At 32.7% G+C, this 17,129-nt stretch overlaps 1 protein-coding gene across 2 annotated transcripts in view; it reads left to right on the forward strand.

Moving 5' to 3' along the window:
* The first annotated feature begins 4,268 nt into the window (after positions 1 to 4,268).
* LOC111031353 (E3 ubiquitin-protein ligase mib1-like) overlaps positions 4,269 to 17,129 on the forward strand; it is a 44,481-nt gene continuing 31,620 nt past the window's right edge. Inside the window, exons 1-9 of one of the 2 annotated variants that reach the window (XM_022311257.1) lie at positions 4,269 to 4,881; positions 5,002 to 5,143; positions 6,288 to 6,823; positions 6,921 to 7,094; positions 7,187 to 7,567; positions 7,670 to 7,808; positions 8,844 to 9,220; positions 9,309 to 9,509; positions 10,857 to 11,425. In XM_022311257.1, the coding sequence (XP_022166949.1) occupies positions 4,801 to 4,881; positions 5,002 to 5,143; positions 6,288 to 6,823; positions 6,921 to 7,094; positions 7,187 to 7,567; positions 7,670 to 7,808; positions 8,844 to 9,220; positions 9,309 to 9,509; positions 10,857 to 11,425 (2,600 nt within the window). In that variant the 5' untranslated portion in view covers positions 4,269 to 4,800. The remainder of the gene's footprint in view (positions 4,882 to 5,001; positions 5,144 to 6,287; positions 6,824 to 6,920; positions 7,095 to 7,186; positions 7,568 to 7,669; positions 7,809 to 8,843; positions 9,221 to 9,308; positions 9,510 to 10,856; positions 11,426 to 17,129) is intronic. The other variant, XM_022311258.1, reaches the window with a different exon arrangement.

Below are 17,129 nucleotides of genomic sequence, written 5' to 3' on the forward strand. Positions count from 1 at the left end.
TAGAGCTTAAATAATTTATAATATTCAATGAGTGTTATTCCTTAATTTTGTTGAGTAAACCTTTAGCCTTTTTTAGTTTGTTAAGGTATCCCAAGAATGTCGCCATAATGAAATTTCTAATGTTCTTAGGAATAAATATTAGGTAGGTACCTACATATTATATAGAGAGGGGGTGGCTAAAATGAATATGTTTGAGAGCCACATGGATAAATACAATGATATCGCTAAAATGCTTATAAATACATTATTATACATTTTTTATATATATTATAGATACTTTATAATTTGATCTAAGCAATAAAGGTAGCTAACAGCCGATTAACATATCAAATTATGTATTATAATTAACCCATAAATGTACGAGCAAAAAATATAAAATTCATATTTCATAGTAATAATGATAAGTAAATTTTGGTTTTTGTTAATAAGATACAAGGCATTACAAACCACAAGTTGGCCGCCCCTGATATAAAGAGTATAATAGACCTAAAAAATGAAACAACTTTTGTCATTAAGGGGGTTCACAATTCATAGTCTTGTGTCGCGTATTGAATATAAGTATATTTATACATAGGAAACGTGTGACCAATATTTTTTGCCTATGTATTAATTATGTGAACAGGACACAAAATGGTAGGTTGTGAACAGCCCTCAATCAATATTTTTATTTTTTATTCTTTATCATTTATAGAAAATTCCATCACATGTATGTATAAAATAACATTTTTATACTTATTTTTAATACTAAATATAAAAATAATAAATCTGATGTAAACTTTATTTTAAAGTTCAAAACTTGTAAATCTGGTTTTTAAAAAATGTTTTATAAAAACATTGAAAAAAAACTCTATAAACAAGAACTTGCGGTAAGTTTATTTTTTACAATTTATTGAAATTTGAAATTTTATTTTTTTTATTAGTAAAATTGATCTAGTCATAAAAAACATTTTAAATTTAAAAAGTATAACATTTTTAAAAATATTATATGAGAATTTTTTAGGTACCTACTTGCTAAAATCTGAATCAGCGATTCCCAAACTTTATAATTAACGGCACCCTGAAAATTAAAAAAATAAATTGTACTTCCCATAAATAAGTAACTATTACGGAAATCCCTGAATCAAGTATATTATTGGATGCTCAACATGACTTAAAGTAATACATCGTGAAATATTTTTTTAGAATACTTAAGACGTTTCAACAAAATTATTGTTGATTAAAAAATATCAATATTTATCACTCGGCTCGTGCCCTCCTTGGGAATTGCTCCTCATAGTTTGGGAACCGTTGATCTAAATAATTTTTTTAAAAGTCATTACTTTACAAATTAATAAATATTCAAATATTTTGATGTTTTAAAAAAATTAGCCACTTGACTTAGATAAATGTTTTTAAGATGTAAAGTTTTCTAAAAATCAGATTTACAAATTGGCTTTTTAGAATTTTTCAAAAAAAATAAATTTCGGATTTTATAACTATCTATTTAATTATATATCTTATTTTCAGTATTAAATAATACTAATGTACTTAATGTTATGTTATACCTTTAGTACAAGGGTCAATAAATTATATAATATATAAAAAAATTGCTTAGAACAGAAGTATATTACCTACAACAATTTCCAGAAGAAAAGTATGTCTTGGAGGATAAAAAGTACAGACAGCAAGAAAACTAACAAAATTAAGTAGAATTCATGTGCATAATAAAAGAAAAGTTCCATTATCGATTGACAACACACTAATGAACAAAAAAAAAAGGCACCTCATTCAATTGAATATTGTACCAATGAAAATATCAATTTAGGAGAGCAGGATTAATCCCACTATATAAACATAATCTTTTAAGTTTTATGTTTTGCTAATATTATATAATTAATTTATTAATAAATACATTATGTTGAGAAATCTTACCTACTTCTTTTTTCTTAAGTCAATGGGAAGTGTCACTACTGGGTGGCTTCCTCCAACAACTCATTTCATGTCACTGTATAAATTAACCCAGGGGTGTCCAACCCGAGGCCCGTGGTATATTTTAATGTGGCCCTCACTTCAATTTAAAAACCATGATTTAATTGTGTATAATATATTATATTATATTATATTATATTACGAGAACAAATTTATTTTAAGAATATAAAACTTCAAATAAACTGTAAGGGTCGATGCACACGTCCGTGTTTTTACCGATTGCCACAACTTCAATCGATCCAGATATTGATTCATTACTTTCACAAAAAAAGCAATTTCAAATTTCACATTAAATAAAACTTATGACTTTTAACTTTTTTAAACTAAAAATTTATTTTTGATTTTAAATAAATATATTTTTCTGTGTACTTATAATTAAATATTAATACTTTTAAAAATATTTCTGCTTATTATTCGCTATTGCAAAATTATAAAAAAATGTATTGTTGTATTATAGAATATAATTTAATCATTAAATTTGAATGTATTATTATTAAAAAAAAGTATGTGGCCTGCAACAACTGAACAACTTCTACCTGTATGATGTGGCTCAGCCTTCACAAGAGGTTGGACACAATTGAATTAACCCACATTCTTGTTGTGTCTCAGGGTACAGATTGTATATTTTTTTATGGTAAACATGCATCATAAATTGAAAATCATGGTTATCAAAATGAATAGTAGATACATACAGTATGTTAATCTAATTTGCGATTAACTATAGATAATTATTAATAAAATAATGTATCAATCCATTTTATTATATTGACAACAGGTAAAATACCATAAGAACCTGAAACGCATCATTGCGTTGTGTTATACTACACTATTATACTAGTTTCATACAAAAACAATTTTATTTTTCTGTCTTTTTATGAAAAATGTTTTTTTGTATAAAGTGTCACGTATTATTTTTATTTTTTTATATAAATCAAATAAATAATAATATACAATCATGCATGATGAAAACAATAACGAATTAGATTTTTTAGTTATGAGATAAAATAAAGATATAAATAATTCTTGTTCATGATTTATAACATTATTATTTTTTTTTGATTTTTCATTGTTGGACTGGAATTGTTTAATTATTTTATAGTTTTCAATATTTATTTATAATATAATGTTAATTAAATTACTAATACTGATGATAATGATAATTATGAAATGCCTATTTAATTTTTATTAAATTTAAATATTTTTGATATTTTAAATTATAAATATTATGTGTTAACATTTTACTTCTTAATAATATAAAATACAATTAAGCATGGTAAAATATTTGCAAAATACACCTTGCTATATATCCAAAAAAAAAAGAACAATTAGATGCTTAAATGTTATGACACAAGAGAACTGAATAGTGAATAATTTATTATAAAACTAAACAAAATTTTCTTTAATATAAGACTAAAACTTGAATAATTCTAAAACATTCGCGATTAGACAAAGGAATCTAAATAGGTGGATTGAATAGGGCACGAAGGAAAAATAATTCCAAAATAGTTCCACATTTTTTCTGATAATGAACACATCTTAATCAATTGTTTTGTGGTATAAGTTTCATACAAAACAATTTTATTTTTCTCGCTGTTATGAAAAATGTTTTTTGTATAAATTCATTTTTGGAATAGATACAAGATTTTTTTGTTTCCGACCCATTTTTTGTAAGGTACTAATTATCATGGTTACTTATTAACAATATCATATTTATTATTCATAGATTTTCCTTGTAGAGAAAAGATATTGAGTAGCGTGCCATGGATTTTTAAGTACCTACCTAAATACAGTATTACAGACTTACACATATCCTTTATTATTTGTTCTACAAATAAAATAAACAATATACAATCAAGCATAGTATGAACAACAATTTTCAATATTATATTAATGTTATTTCGTTTCGATATATTTTAAGCAGATAGATAACTAACCTGTATGATTTTTTGTATTATGATATTATTGAATACATAGTTTGTATATACCTATATTATTGTATGTATAATAAAAAGTACCTATCACAAAAACATTTAATTGTACACACAAAATATAAAAATAAACCTAATTCTCATTTATTTCGTATTTATTAGCATTAATTTTAAGTTATTAAAAAAGTAAAAATTAATAAGTAAAAACAATAAACTTATTTGATTTTATAGTTTTGAATTTGCCGCCATAATAATATGGGCCAATCAGAACCACTCTACTCACAACTCTAGGTTTAGAAATCACACAGACGGTGTATCATCGACGACGACCATCTGTTGTGAATAACTGCTTTGGTGTACACTGATATCGCGAACGGTACTGTGATACGGGTCCGTCCGCTGTCGTCTGTGTTCAAACAGCAACATATACGTATTATAATATTATACATATCTAATATTTGTCTTGTGTTGGTTAGCTGTGGAGGCGCACACGCCGCCATACAATAGTTTTGAGTTACCTAGACGAGTCCGTGCGCGGCGTGCGCGTCCGACTCAACTCGGCATACGTTTTTGTTTTGTCTGTGGGTGTGTGTGCGTCTGCGTGTGCGTCCTGTGTGTGTATGTGTGTTTTTCTCGTCCAGACGTCGTCTATCGATCGACCAGGCGACGGCAATCATCGCAATTGTCGCCGGCGACAGGTGTTCGTCCACCGACGGCGATTTCAATCTCGTATACTGTTCAGTGTTACTGCTGTGCTACTGTTTCTGTCGATTTTCACCACTCGCTGTTAAAAACACTTGTCGAACGTTCCGTTCATCGTTGAACTGTCTCAGTAAGGCAGTATGGTAGCTTAAACAGTTGCGATTAATTTAGATAGTTTTGTTGTCTGATTTGGACTTGTGCGATGTCAGTGGTGTGCCCGACATTGTTGAATCTTGTAGGATCCCGTGTCATACGCGGTCCTAGCTGGAAATGGAGCAAGCAGGTAATTTTAAATCGAATTATCCCCAGTTTTGCATATAATCTAATCAAAGAGTCATATAGTTGGGAGATACCAACAATACATTTTTATAATTAAATGTTATTTATGTATTGTATATTAAAGGATGGCGGAGAAGGCTTTTTAGGAACAGTCAGGAGTTTTGAGTCTCACGAAGAAGTTGTCGTAGTTTGGGACAACGGAATAGCGGCCAATTACAGATGTTCCGGTCAATATGATTTGCGTGTTTATGACAGTGGTCCAACTGGTAAAATATTGTTTTTATAAATACACTTTACATTTTAAACATTTGCTGAATATGTTATTTTGTACTTATGTCTTTTAGGAAAAATCAATATTTAAACTACAAAAGTTGATAGTTATGTATTTTTATTTTATTGTATTTGTATTTAGTCAAATTACACTTACTTGTTAATAATCAATTTTATGGAGGTAAAAAAGTTTTAAATTTTTTCAAATACAATAAACATTGGTATATGTGAATTTTAAGTACCTACCTAATTAATTATTATTTTTAAATTTAATTGTAGTCATTAAATTATATTGTAAAATTCATAAAGTTTATTTAAACAAAAACCCAACTTGCTTCTTTTAAACTCATAATGAGGTTTATGTAGGTACCTACTATAACCTTTTTTATTTTTAGAAAAATTATTTAATTATTTAAAGTGGAACTTCGTTCCATTAGATCCTATTCTTAAAGGTACTAATTTATAAATGAATACATTTGAAGTCATTTGAGGTTATGTATTTACAGTGTAGTATTGTAAATTGTAATTCTTTATATTTCATCTAAAACAAAATTGATGTGAAGTTAGGTTATTTTTAAAAGGTTAGGTATATATGCATCATTTTTTATTTGTGTCTAACGGTATGTTTAGGTATATTATATAAAAGGCTTGTGTTATTTGAAAGCCAAATTTCAAAATTGTTTAAAGGTAATCATTTATTCTAAGTATGATTTTCTGCATCTTTATTTATTTGATAGTTTTAAGTCTTGATTAATACATTTTCATTAATAAATATTATTTATAGTTTCTTTAATAATCTAAATATGTATGGTACTAGTTTATCACTTCCTAAGTAATTATTAATTGCTTAGTTGTATAATATTTTTTAATTACAAAAAAAACTACAATTTTTTTCTGTTTAAATATCCAATTCCATATATATTTGAACTTAAAATTTCTATTACTATGCTTTTTTAATTTGAATACTAGTAAATGAAGTAAATTTTAGGCTAGCATTATTAAGGTATAAAAATACTTTGTTATTAATATATATATTTAAAAACCAAATTTTGATTAAAATTTCTTTCACTATTTTTATATTATGTATTTTTTATTGTTGTATCAAAAATATTCAATTCTTAAATTTTCTTTTGTTCATAGGACACACTAAGCATGAAGGAGTTGTGTGCAATGCATGTAAGCAAACGCCTATCATTGGACATCGTTGGAAATGTATGAACTGTCCAGGCAATGAAGTTTCAAGTGATAGTTCTGTAGACCTGTGCTTTATGTGTTATCATAGTGACAAACACAATGTTCGACATAGGTTTATATTGATCCAACAACCTATACCAAAAGAATTATTAAAAGACCCTCGAAGTCTTGGTGAAAATCCAGTTATTTTAGACCAAAGGAAAAAATCTAAGAAAATAACATTGCGTGGTATATTTCCTGGTTCACGCGTTGTGCGTGGTGTTGACTGGCAATGGGATGATCAAGATGGAGGATCTGTTAGCCAGAGAGGTTTAAACAATGCTGTCTCTCAAACAATCGTTAAACGTGGAAAAGTGTGTGAAATTCAAGACTGGTCTGCTATGACAGGCAGTGTTCGTTCTGCCGCCTATGTCCAATGGGATATTAATGGTAATACAGCTGGGTGTGTCAAGAATTTGTACCGCGTCGGATTTGAAGGAATGGTATGTAATTTATTAGCAAAAAAAACAACATCAAATCATATCTATTTTGTAAATTATATTTTAACACTTTTACATATTTCTTAACTTTTTGTTTTAGTCCGATTTAAAATGTGTGTCTCCATCTAAAGGATCTACAACCGTGTACAGAGACCACCTGCCATTGTTAGGCCAACACCAGCATCAACAACGGAATGACCACAAGCAAGGAGCGTTAAGTTTAAATCATCTACACAACCAACTACAATACCAACAGCTAGAGATTGGTGATCGGGTAAGAAGAATTTGTCCACGTTTATTTTTTAGTATTTCATTGTGCGACTGTAATTATACAAAATAGTTTTAACTATTAAATAAAATTGTTAGGTGAGAGTTGATTTGGAATTGGACGTTGTGCGAGCTATGCAACAAGATCATGGTGGCTGGACAGATGGCATGTATGAAGAATGTTTAGGAGGCGGAGTTATAGAGAGTGCTTCTATTGGATCGGTGGTTGGTATTGATGAAGATCATGACGTTGTTGTTCTATATCCAAGTGGCAACAGGTGGACATTTAACGCCGCTGTCCTTACAAAAGTTGTCGGACTTAGTGATAATCCAGTGGCAGGCAGTTCCAATTCAGCTGCAACTTCATCACATGATGACCAGGTTATCAGAGTAGGATCAACTGTAAAGATTTCTAGTGATGTGGAATTTGTACGTCGATTGCAAAAAGGCCATGGCGAATGGGCTGATGCCATGTCTATGGTATGATGTTGTAATGTATCATGATACTCTGATGAAGATATCATCTAATTATAATATTAATTTACATGTAATATAATACAAAATAATTATTTTACTTTCTAGACTTTGGGTGAAGTTGGCTATGTGCAACAAGTGTATGATGATGGTGACCTTAAGATAGTTGTATGCAACACATCGTGGACATATAATCCACGAGCGGTTACCCTTCTGAATGCAAATGGAACTGTGGAATTCAATGAAGGTGTGTGTTCACATGTATAATGTAATATTGATGATGGAGTTATTGAATTAAAAACATATGATGCAAAATCAAATTATCAAAATGGAATCAAAATATAATAATATATTAAAATATACGGCAATGGGTGAAAAATTACAAAATATTGCACAATTATTTTACAACTAAACTCTGCCCAAAGAGAGAGGGCAACATGGTGGCAACCAAAAGTCGTAGTGTTTTGCGCATTCCCACCACTTGGGAGTAGTATGTTTATATGTTGAAGTCTGTCACTGCCAATGTATACACGTTCAGGTATCCCACCACTGGGGTGGGACAGTTTATACCTTAGAACCTTCGTTCATTTAGATGCTCGAGCGAGTTACTTTCTCTTGCTAGACAGAGTATAACACTTATGCTAACTTACATGAAAAATTAACGGTTAATTTAATGGTTTAATAAAATTTAGTATTGTTTATGCAACCCAGTATTAATATATTAATTACAAAGAAGAAATGGACGGACCAGAGTAAACTAATAATTTACTTACATACTAGCTTAGCTTAAAGGAATGAATAAATTGTTACATGTTATAATTTTTAAATTTATTTAAATGTTATGTATTAATAAAATAATATTTTCCTGTTTATTTAATCATTAACTGTAGGTTATCATCTTAATTAATATAAACAAATTATAATGTAATATATATTGTTGATTTGAGAGATAAAATGTAAAATATCACTAATTTTCATGGCTTTTATTGGGTTAAATTTGGATAAATTTATTGATGGTTAATTTCAAATCAATATTTTCATCTGATAAAATGTATTTATCAATTGCAGGGCCACTAGATGGTATTGATTAAATAATTAAGAGCTTGATTTTTATTTTAATTTTTGAATAATTTTGATGAGTAATTAAAACTAAATTTTAGAACAATCTAAATATATGTGCTTCCTTTATGATTTTAAGTAGTACTATTTTTATTTTAAAATTGTTATTCAAAATTTAACCTTTTACAATTATTCATAGTATGTTGTTTAATATTTTAATTAGGCATTAGAGACGAAACTCAAAACGACAGACGACTAAGATTAGCTCGTGAGAGAGAAGCAATGGGACGTGAGCTGGTGACGTCGGCAGCCAATGGTGATGCCCAAAACTGTCGTAGGATTTTGGAGAAGGAAAGACAAAAGAAATTAAGTCAAATGAACCAAAAGCCATCTGAAGAGCCTATGACGGTCAGCTATGTTCTAACACCAAGACAAGCTGCAATGTGCTGTAATTACACTCGTCCCCCCACAGCTGAAGAGTTGATACTGACAAATTTTGTGAGTAGCGGGCACACATCATTGCAGGCTGCTGCTCAAAATGGTCATGTCAATGTTTGTCGAGTGTTAATTGGAGAGTTTAGTGCTGATGTTGAATTTCAGGTGTGGGAGTTATTTTTTTGTTAATTCATTTTAGCAACTAAAATATTCTTTGATAACATGTAACACACTGGATTTGATCATTTTGCAGGATAAAGATGGTGATCGTGCTATTCATCATGCTGCATTTGGTAACCAGCCACAAGTGGTGCATGTTCTGTGCGCTGTTTTTGATGCTGATATAAATGCACGTAATAAACGAGGACAGACTCCCCTACACATCGCTGTTAACCGTGGGTATGCTGATGTATGCCGCATTCTGTTGCGCCTAAATTGCTTGCCAAACCTGCAGGTTGTTATTGATTGATATTAATATAATACAATTAACAATTATTTTATATTAATAATTATAATTTATACAGGTAATGCAGTATTAAATTATTATAAAAGTCATTAGCTTTTAATAAAATAAAATAATCGTTTTATAGTTAATTAAATCTGTTTAGGTTATTTAATCATTTACTAATTAAAATTATTTTTATAGAAGATTAACCCATACAAATTTAGTCTAATTGCTGATTCCCTATATGGTATAGGGTTTTATATTAAAGAGTAACCAAAAAAAGATCCAAAATACAAATTTTTAATTTTTTTTCTGAAGTAAGTTATGTTACTGTAATAAGTTGTTATTTTAAAAGACTACTCTAAAAAATTATTTAAATTGTCTATAGGTAATATTTTGTTCTCTATATTTTCAACATAGTGTATATTAAGTTCAAATTATTTTATTTTATATCACTTATCAAATTCAAAAAGGAGAATTTAATATGTGACCCATGTACACAGAAAATCACCTCAATAGGTGCAAAATACTTTTGATGTCTAGATATGCCATGGTGGGCTATGCCCCCATTTATATGAAATCTTCACACATCGGTAATCAGTTTAATAAAACAAGTTATCAGAAAAATGATTTTTCAAAGGGGGTGCCTACAATATTTTTGGGACCTTTTCTTAATTTGGACCCTCTCTGAACAAGATATGTATATATTAATCAGTGGTACATAATCACTAATAACTAATTTAATATATTATGTCAACTTTAGTAAAATTAAAATCTTGATTGTATGGTATCTTAGTACATTCATGATTGTATCTATGCGAGTAATAAAATGCAACAGTCCTAACACTTCAAAATTTTAGCCATAATCGTGGAAATAAATTAACAAAGAAAGAACTTTTATATGGTTTTATTTATTTGAAAAGTCTAAATTATTAAAAAATATTTTCTCAGGCAGTGCATTTCTACCAAATGCACAACTTTGCCCTTTCTTCTGGCCATCTCTGACTGTATGTCAGATTTTCTGTATTGATAATTTAAAAAAAAAAAATGTAAGCTATTGTGGTTTACACCAAAATATCCATGATTGTAGTACAACCACAAATTCACTTCTTTTTCTACAATTTTACAATATACAATTTACCAAAGATGATTGCATAAATTCCACAGAATTAAAGGAAATGATTTTATAATATGTAGTCCTTTAGAACAGACGTATATGATGAATCTTGCTGTAACATCCTTTTGATTGTTTATATAATAATGGAAAAATTATAAACCATAATTGTATGTTAAATGAAAATCAAGATTACAACATAATATTCTAATGAAGAGTGTTTATATCTGTTATGCCTAAAGGATAATGAAGGTGACACACCACTACACGATGCCATATCTCGGAGACGCGATGACATCGTAGCCATGTTGTTGGAAGGAGGAGGTGGAGGCTTTGTTATTAGTAATGTACCCTCAAGTGCTGTGACCAGCAATGTTTTGAGTGGATGCGAACGCGCCTATGACCGCTCATTTCCTAGGCCACCATCTACAGATCAGGCTACGACAAGTTCTGCCTCAATGAACGATTCAAACACAGCAAGTACTATCTTAACAACCAGTATTGCTGCCAGTACTTCTGTAACGCCTAAGGATAACAATGTTGCAAATGCTGCTATGATCGAAGTGGAAAACGAAAAAAGGACATCGTCAATAATGGGTGGTCAAGAAGATGGTGCCGTTGGTTGTGCTGCCACTGCATGTTCTTCTTCTGAGGAAACTTCCAAATCCATAGGAACAAGTGGAAGTGCTGTCACAACTGCTGACACAGAACCTGGATTTCCAGCCATTGGATCACCGCCTGCTGATCTCATGGTGGTCAACACAAATGGTTTCAACCCGCTGCAGCATGCGGCACTACGTGGTAATCCTGGGTAAGTGATAAATAATGCATTTTAATACATATGTCATACTTGCCTAAACATGCACTGTTAACTATTGTAAGAATTAAGAGGAGGAGGAGTTAAAGCCAAACTCATGTCTAGTGGTGGTGATTCCTTATTTAATTAATGTAATTGGTTTTGATATTTTTTAGTAATGGAGGATATTTTAGTTTATTATAAGAGTAATCCTGGTTAAACTTCAGCTTATAAATTAAAATCTTAAACGTAGAAAAATTATTACTCGTATTGAATTAAAAACTTGTCCATAGTGAAAATTAAATTTACAATGCACTAAGTTTAGCATTCAAACCTACTAGGTAATGAACAAAATTATGTGTCATTTGAATATTTCAAAATAACAGTTTTTTTTTTTTTATCAGCAATTTAGATTATCTACAAACCAGATAAATTATGTTTTGAATAAATACTTTATATTTATTTTGAATTACAAATTTGTATGAAGAAATGATTTTATATATCTAGTATTCTAGTATAGAGCCTGCATTTAAAACATTTTACTACCTGTATTTGTTTATCATTATGTATAAACAATGAGAATAATCGTTACGCTAGGATCATAAGTATAATATATTTACTACCAGACTACTATTACTTACTATTAGACACCCCCTCCCCTCACCCACTGACTGGTATACGTTTGAGTTTATAATATATATATTATAATAAATGTATGAAACTGAGAGCGAATAAGATAGTATAGGAGCCAGGAGGGGCGTAAAAAGAATGACAGTTTGACTGTGACAGATTATAGTAGATTATTATATAGCTGCCGTGATTCGCCATATTATATTATAATATTAGCCTGTTTATTTCGCTTCTGTGCCACGGTGCTATGTCGTTGCATATACCATGGCCTGCAGCATCTTATTCGATTGCGATGCCCATGTGGGCGTGGGTGTGGTCGTGAGGAACACGGTGATCGTGCATTTCGGTGATGCGGGATTGTAATGGAGTGGTGGTGAGGACAGTGGAAGTGAGGACCAAGGACCGGTGGTTAAGAACTTGTCAAGACCGGAGAAGGGGGACTCCTGGATATCGTATGTTGATTGTATCAACAGCGGACGGAAGCACCGATTTCAATCACCCCCTTTCGTAGCGGTCGATCACCAGAGGGCCCCCCATTGTGACACCTTTACGTCGTCGTTTAGCATAACAATAATATTATAAATGTAAGCCAATTCTCGTTTTGTCACTACGGATCAACACCGCCGCCCCTATAACTCATTAACTTCAATTTTAAAAACAGGCTGGTATGTTATATGTATTATTGTATACCTGTCTACACGAAATAATAATAATTGCCTCATGACGATGGACTACGCTTCTGATGCACCGCTTAGAGACGAGCAACCGGTAACAGCAGTGATCCCGGCGACCACGATTTCTCCGAGAACTTACGAAAAATTCATTTATGCATTAGCGTATTAGAAGTTTGGAATTTCGAAAATTTTTATTACACACTCAGTATGTCTAGATTTTGTAGCATGCACCTACGTCGTGAACCGTGCATATGTTTTCGTTTCATGACATTTAAAATTATTGAGGTCCTAACGACTAAAGTTTTATACTACGGCTATAATTTTCGTTTACATGTCTGCTCATAGGTATTGCGTGTTATTACTGCTGGTTAAGAATGCTAGTCAAATTTGAAATGAAACAAATATTAATTTTTTTGAGTGGTACAAACTAACGGTACAAAAATTGAACTCTATTATTATTTATTATTTCATACAAGTCACGTGATGGTGTAGCATCCCAGAAAAAAACAATACTGAGGGTTGTTCAGCATGTAGGAGTAAGGTTAGCGCGAATTCTGCAGCACACGCCAAGATAAAGTTCAAAGGTAGCGCCGTTTTGCGCGCTCAAAAATATTCTATATTCATAAAAAACTACTGCTAAATACTACTATGTATATGTATTGGTGGTGGTATAAATATTTCATACAAATCTATTATCTAAACATGACAATACATATAACCATGGTTGATATAATAATATACATTACAAAACATTACAATTTAATGTACATGGATTCGTTTTTATAAAATATTACATATTGTGTACTTGTGTATTAAACAACATAATAATAATCTAAATATCTAATATTCATTAATTTACATATTTTTTAAATGTACAAAATAAACATATTTAAGAGATAGAATTACAATACTTTTACACAAATTTAACTTAACCTGAAATAACTAACACCAGTTATTGAGGTAAGATGATTTTTGGTGGAAATTGTAGTTTTTCGCGTGCCGGCTACAGCTGGTTGAAGGGGACCAAATGTGATTGCGGCAGTAACAGCAACAGCATCGTAAACCCCAGAAAATAATGTGTGAGAGTACACACGATAACTGGGAACGGAGTGATTCATACAAAAACTTTGTAGTTGTCTTTACGCACGCTGCTGCTACCGCACACAATTCAATTAATACATGTGTATTTGGCCCAGATCCAACCAGCTACAGCTACACGCGTTTCTCAGTAGTAGTAGTAGTAGTAGGAGTAGTAGTAGTAGTTTAGTCTCTTGACGCCGACAGCGATTACCTCCATAAAGATTCTGCAAATGTACCGCTTTAATGACGAACGTATTTCTAATGTACCTAACTAATTAAAATGGACATATTATAATGACCATTAAAGCAATAATAATAATAATTATGCGTGTACGATATTTATATGTAATAATATTATCATGTATATGAAAAAAGTACAATATTTTTGGTTCAAAGTAATAACCACCGTTGTTGTCATCGTAGGCGATCTATTTATACAATATAGCTACCTACTAACTATACTATTACTGTCGTCGTAATATCCGTGCCAACAATTTATTTACGCATTATAATGCAAAAGACACTCGGTATCAACGATGTACATATTTTTAGTAATAAGCCATCACCATGTATTCGACACATTTCATACTTAAAACTACTTATACAACTTATAAGTAATACAATTGTATTATAATTATTATATTGTATACTACGGACATTACGACGATTACAAGAATATTCAGACCATTATAGTGCAGATTCGACGGATTAATCTCTGTGTTGCCCCCTCGTACGTATTTAGTGGCGGTGTTCCATCATCACGGGATCGTGTATTCGCGAATAAAAAACGAAAAAATTGAATGGACGACGTTTCATTTTAGGTCATAAGGGCCGAGTCTACGCGCGCGTTTTATTACTATGAAAGTGTATTAAAGACCGAGTGCTCACCATAATATAGTGCTTACACACATATTATCTAAAATTCGACTTTTATTTTAATGTACGCGACGCGAGTGCACGGTCGCCGCGACGGCCGGCCGCGGACTGAACGAACGACGGTAGTACCTCTGGCAGCAGCAGCCAGCAGCCAAGCAGCAGCAGCTCGGCGGCGGTGGCGGTACGCTAACCAGCTTGCTAGCGTTATGCGTGGGTAGACGGGGGTGGGTGTAACTGGTGCAGCGTACTGCCGCTGCTGTGTAAAATACTGTCAGCGTATATTAGGAGGAGCGTCGTCGTTCAGTAGCGTCTGCGCAGCGGCCACGGCACTCGTGCCGCCGAAAATATCCCCGGGACCCGATCGGTCGGTTAGCAGTGGTGCGGGGCGCGGGGCTGCAGCCGCGGCTATTTGGCTGCGGCCCGAGCCCGGGCCCCCGGGCCAGTCGGTCGACCGCCGCCGTCGCCACGGAGCTGGCAGCCTGCGAGCGAGCCTTCGCGCGGCCTCTCGTCGCGTAGCGTGACGCCGGAGCGGTGTTTTGGTGAGGCGAGGGTGTGGCCCGCGTGTGATTTCAGCCCTATTCCCTCCCTTCACCGTATCCGTTGTTTCCTGCACCTCTGTCTGTTCCGCCGCACACAACGACAACAACAATTGTCGCCACCGTTTCTGTGTACGTACACTTTTTGCCCGGCTGGTCTGAAATGAAGCGGTAGGGGGTCGGTAGTGGGCCAGTGGTGAAGATGGGTCGGAGGAGGGCGTTTGGCCGGGTGAGCGACGGCGGTGGTATTTAAGCGCCATACCACCAGCTCGCTCGACGATGCGAGGGGTGATAATAGCGGCGGCTACCTCTCCTCTGTTGTCCTGACGAGAGCAGAAACTGTCCTCTCCTCCGTCGGCCATCTGGTCGTAACTACCCTCTCCGCCGACCAACATTTCCCCACCGATGCCTTTTTATCTGCAGTGAGGCAGCATATATATATATGTATTTACGTTTGTGTGTGTGTGTGTATGTACACGTCAAGCGTATATATTTTGCAATCTCGTCCCGTTATACCACCGCTGTATCCCGTTGGTTGGGCGGGGGAGGGTGTTTTGCGCATCACCGCCGGCTCTCGGCGGCAGACGACCAACCGTCGGGTTGGCGGGTGGACGGGTGAGACGAGGCGCGAATAATAATAAATCGCGTGGTCTCCGCTTTCCCGCGACGGCCTTTGCCGCCGCCAGCCACTATATTCTCTCTGAACTCGTTTTCTGCGTTGCAAACGACCACGTCCCCACCATCAGTGACTTTCTCGATACGACGTTATTATTGTTATCGTTGTGTATTATATTATTATCGTCGTTACATCACCACGACTGCCTACACCACCGTCACCTCTGCCACCACCATACATACATAATATATCCAACGTACCAATTATTAATATTATATATTAATTGCGCATCCGCCAATTACCACGTGTCACATAAATATAATGTTATTATTATCGTTATTATAATTGGACATTGAACTTAAACCCCTCGCACAGTGGCGTCATTTGTGGGATGCAAGGGTATGCAAATGCATCCCATGAATATTTTTAAACACACTTTTTGTGTAGATTATTTTATAAAATTATAAAACAAATAACAATAGTTTTGTAATTTTTTTTTGATTTGTCACAATATTTTGTGGATCACCAATATAACATGATATCTACACAGTGTAGATAACGATAAAACGTCGATAACCGTTACTATTTTACTAACTTACAGCGGGGCGTCAAATAGTCGGGTTCGTTAGTGTCGTCTAGCGGGCGGCGGGGCCCCCACTATTTTATTACTCCATAGTCATCCGTTGTCGTGTTGTCGTTTCTTGTTTGTATCGCGATTAAATATATTAATAGATATTTTTAATAGTGGTTTGTACTGTGGTAATATTATAAAAAATATGGTATTGAACCTTTGAACATAGTTAATATACTATATAATATTTATATTATTACTGTCCGTGTCGTTCTTGAATCGTGACACGCGTTGAATTTTTATACTTAAACACCTGATAAAATATCTATATTCTATATATTTTATAAGATGAATAAAAAACGTGATACATCAGAAGCTTCTATCATGTCGAACTACTAAAATAATTTCCATATTTATATAATAAATATCTATAATACAAAATACCACAAGACACACTTGCTCGCCACTCATGCAAATATTATAATATTTTAGATTTTGAAAGGAGTAATAATGTTAATTTTACAATGATTTTTTTACAAATTATTATATCAGCTTGACAATGCTTATACTATGCTTTTTTGATTTTTGCTTTTCAGATTTGTAGCTAAAATAGAAAAACGATTTTCTTGTACTAATAATGATATTTTGATGGTTATGGACATTTTTAACTCCAACAGTAATCATTTTTTAAATTCAAATTCTATTTATCTTGAAAAATTTCTTAACCATTATAGGC

Source organism: Myzus persicae, unplaced genomic scaffold, assembly GCF_001856785.1.
Source record: "Myzus persicae strain clone G006 unplaced genomic scaffold, MPER_G0061.0, whole genome shotgun sequence".
Taxonomy (NCBI): domain Eukaryota; kingdom Metazoa; phylum Arthropoda; class Insecta; order Hemiptera; family Aphididae; genus Myzus; species Myzus persicae.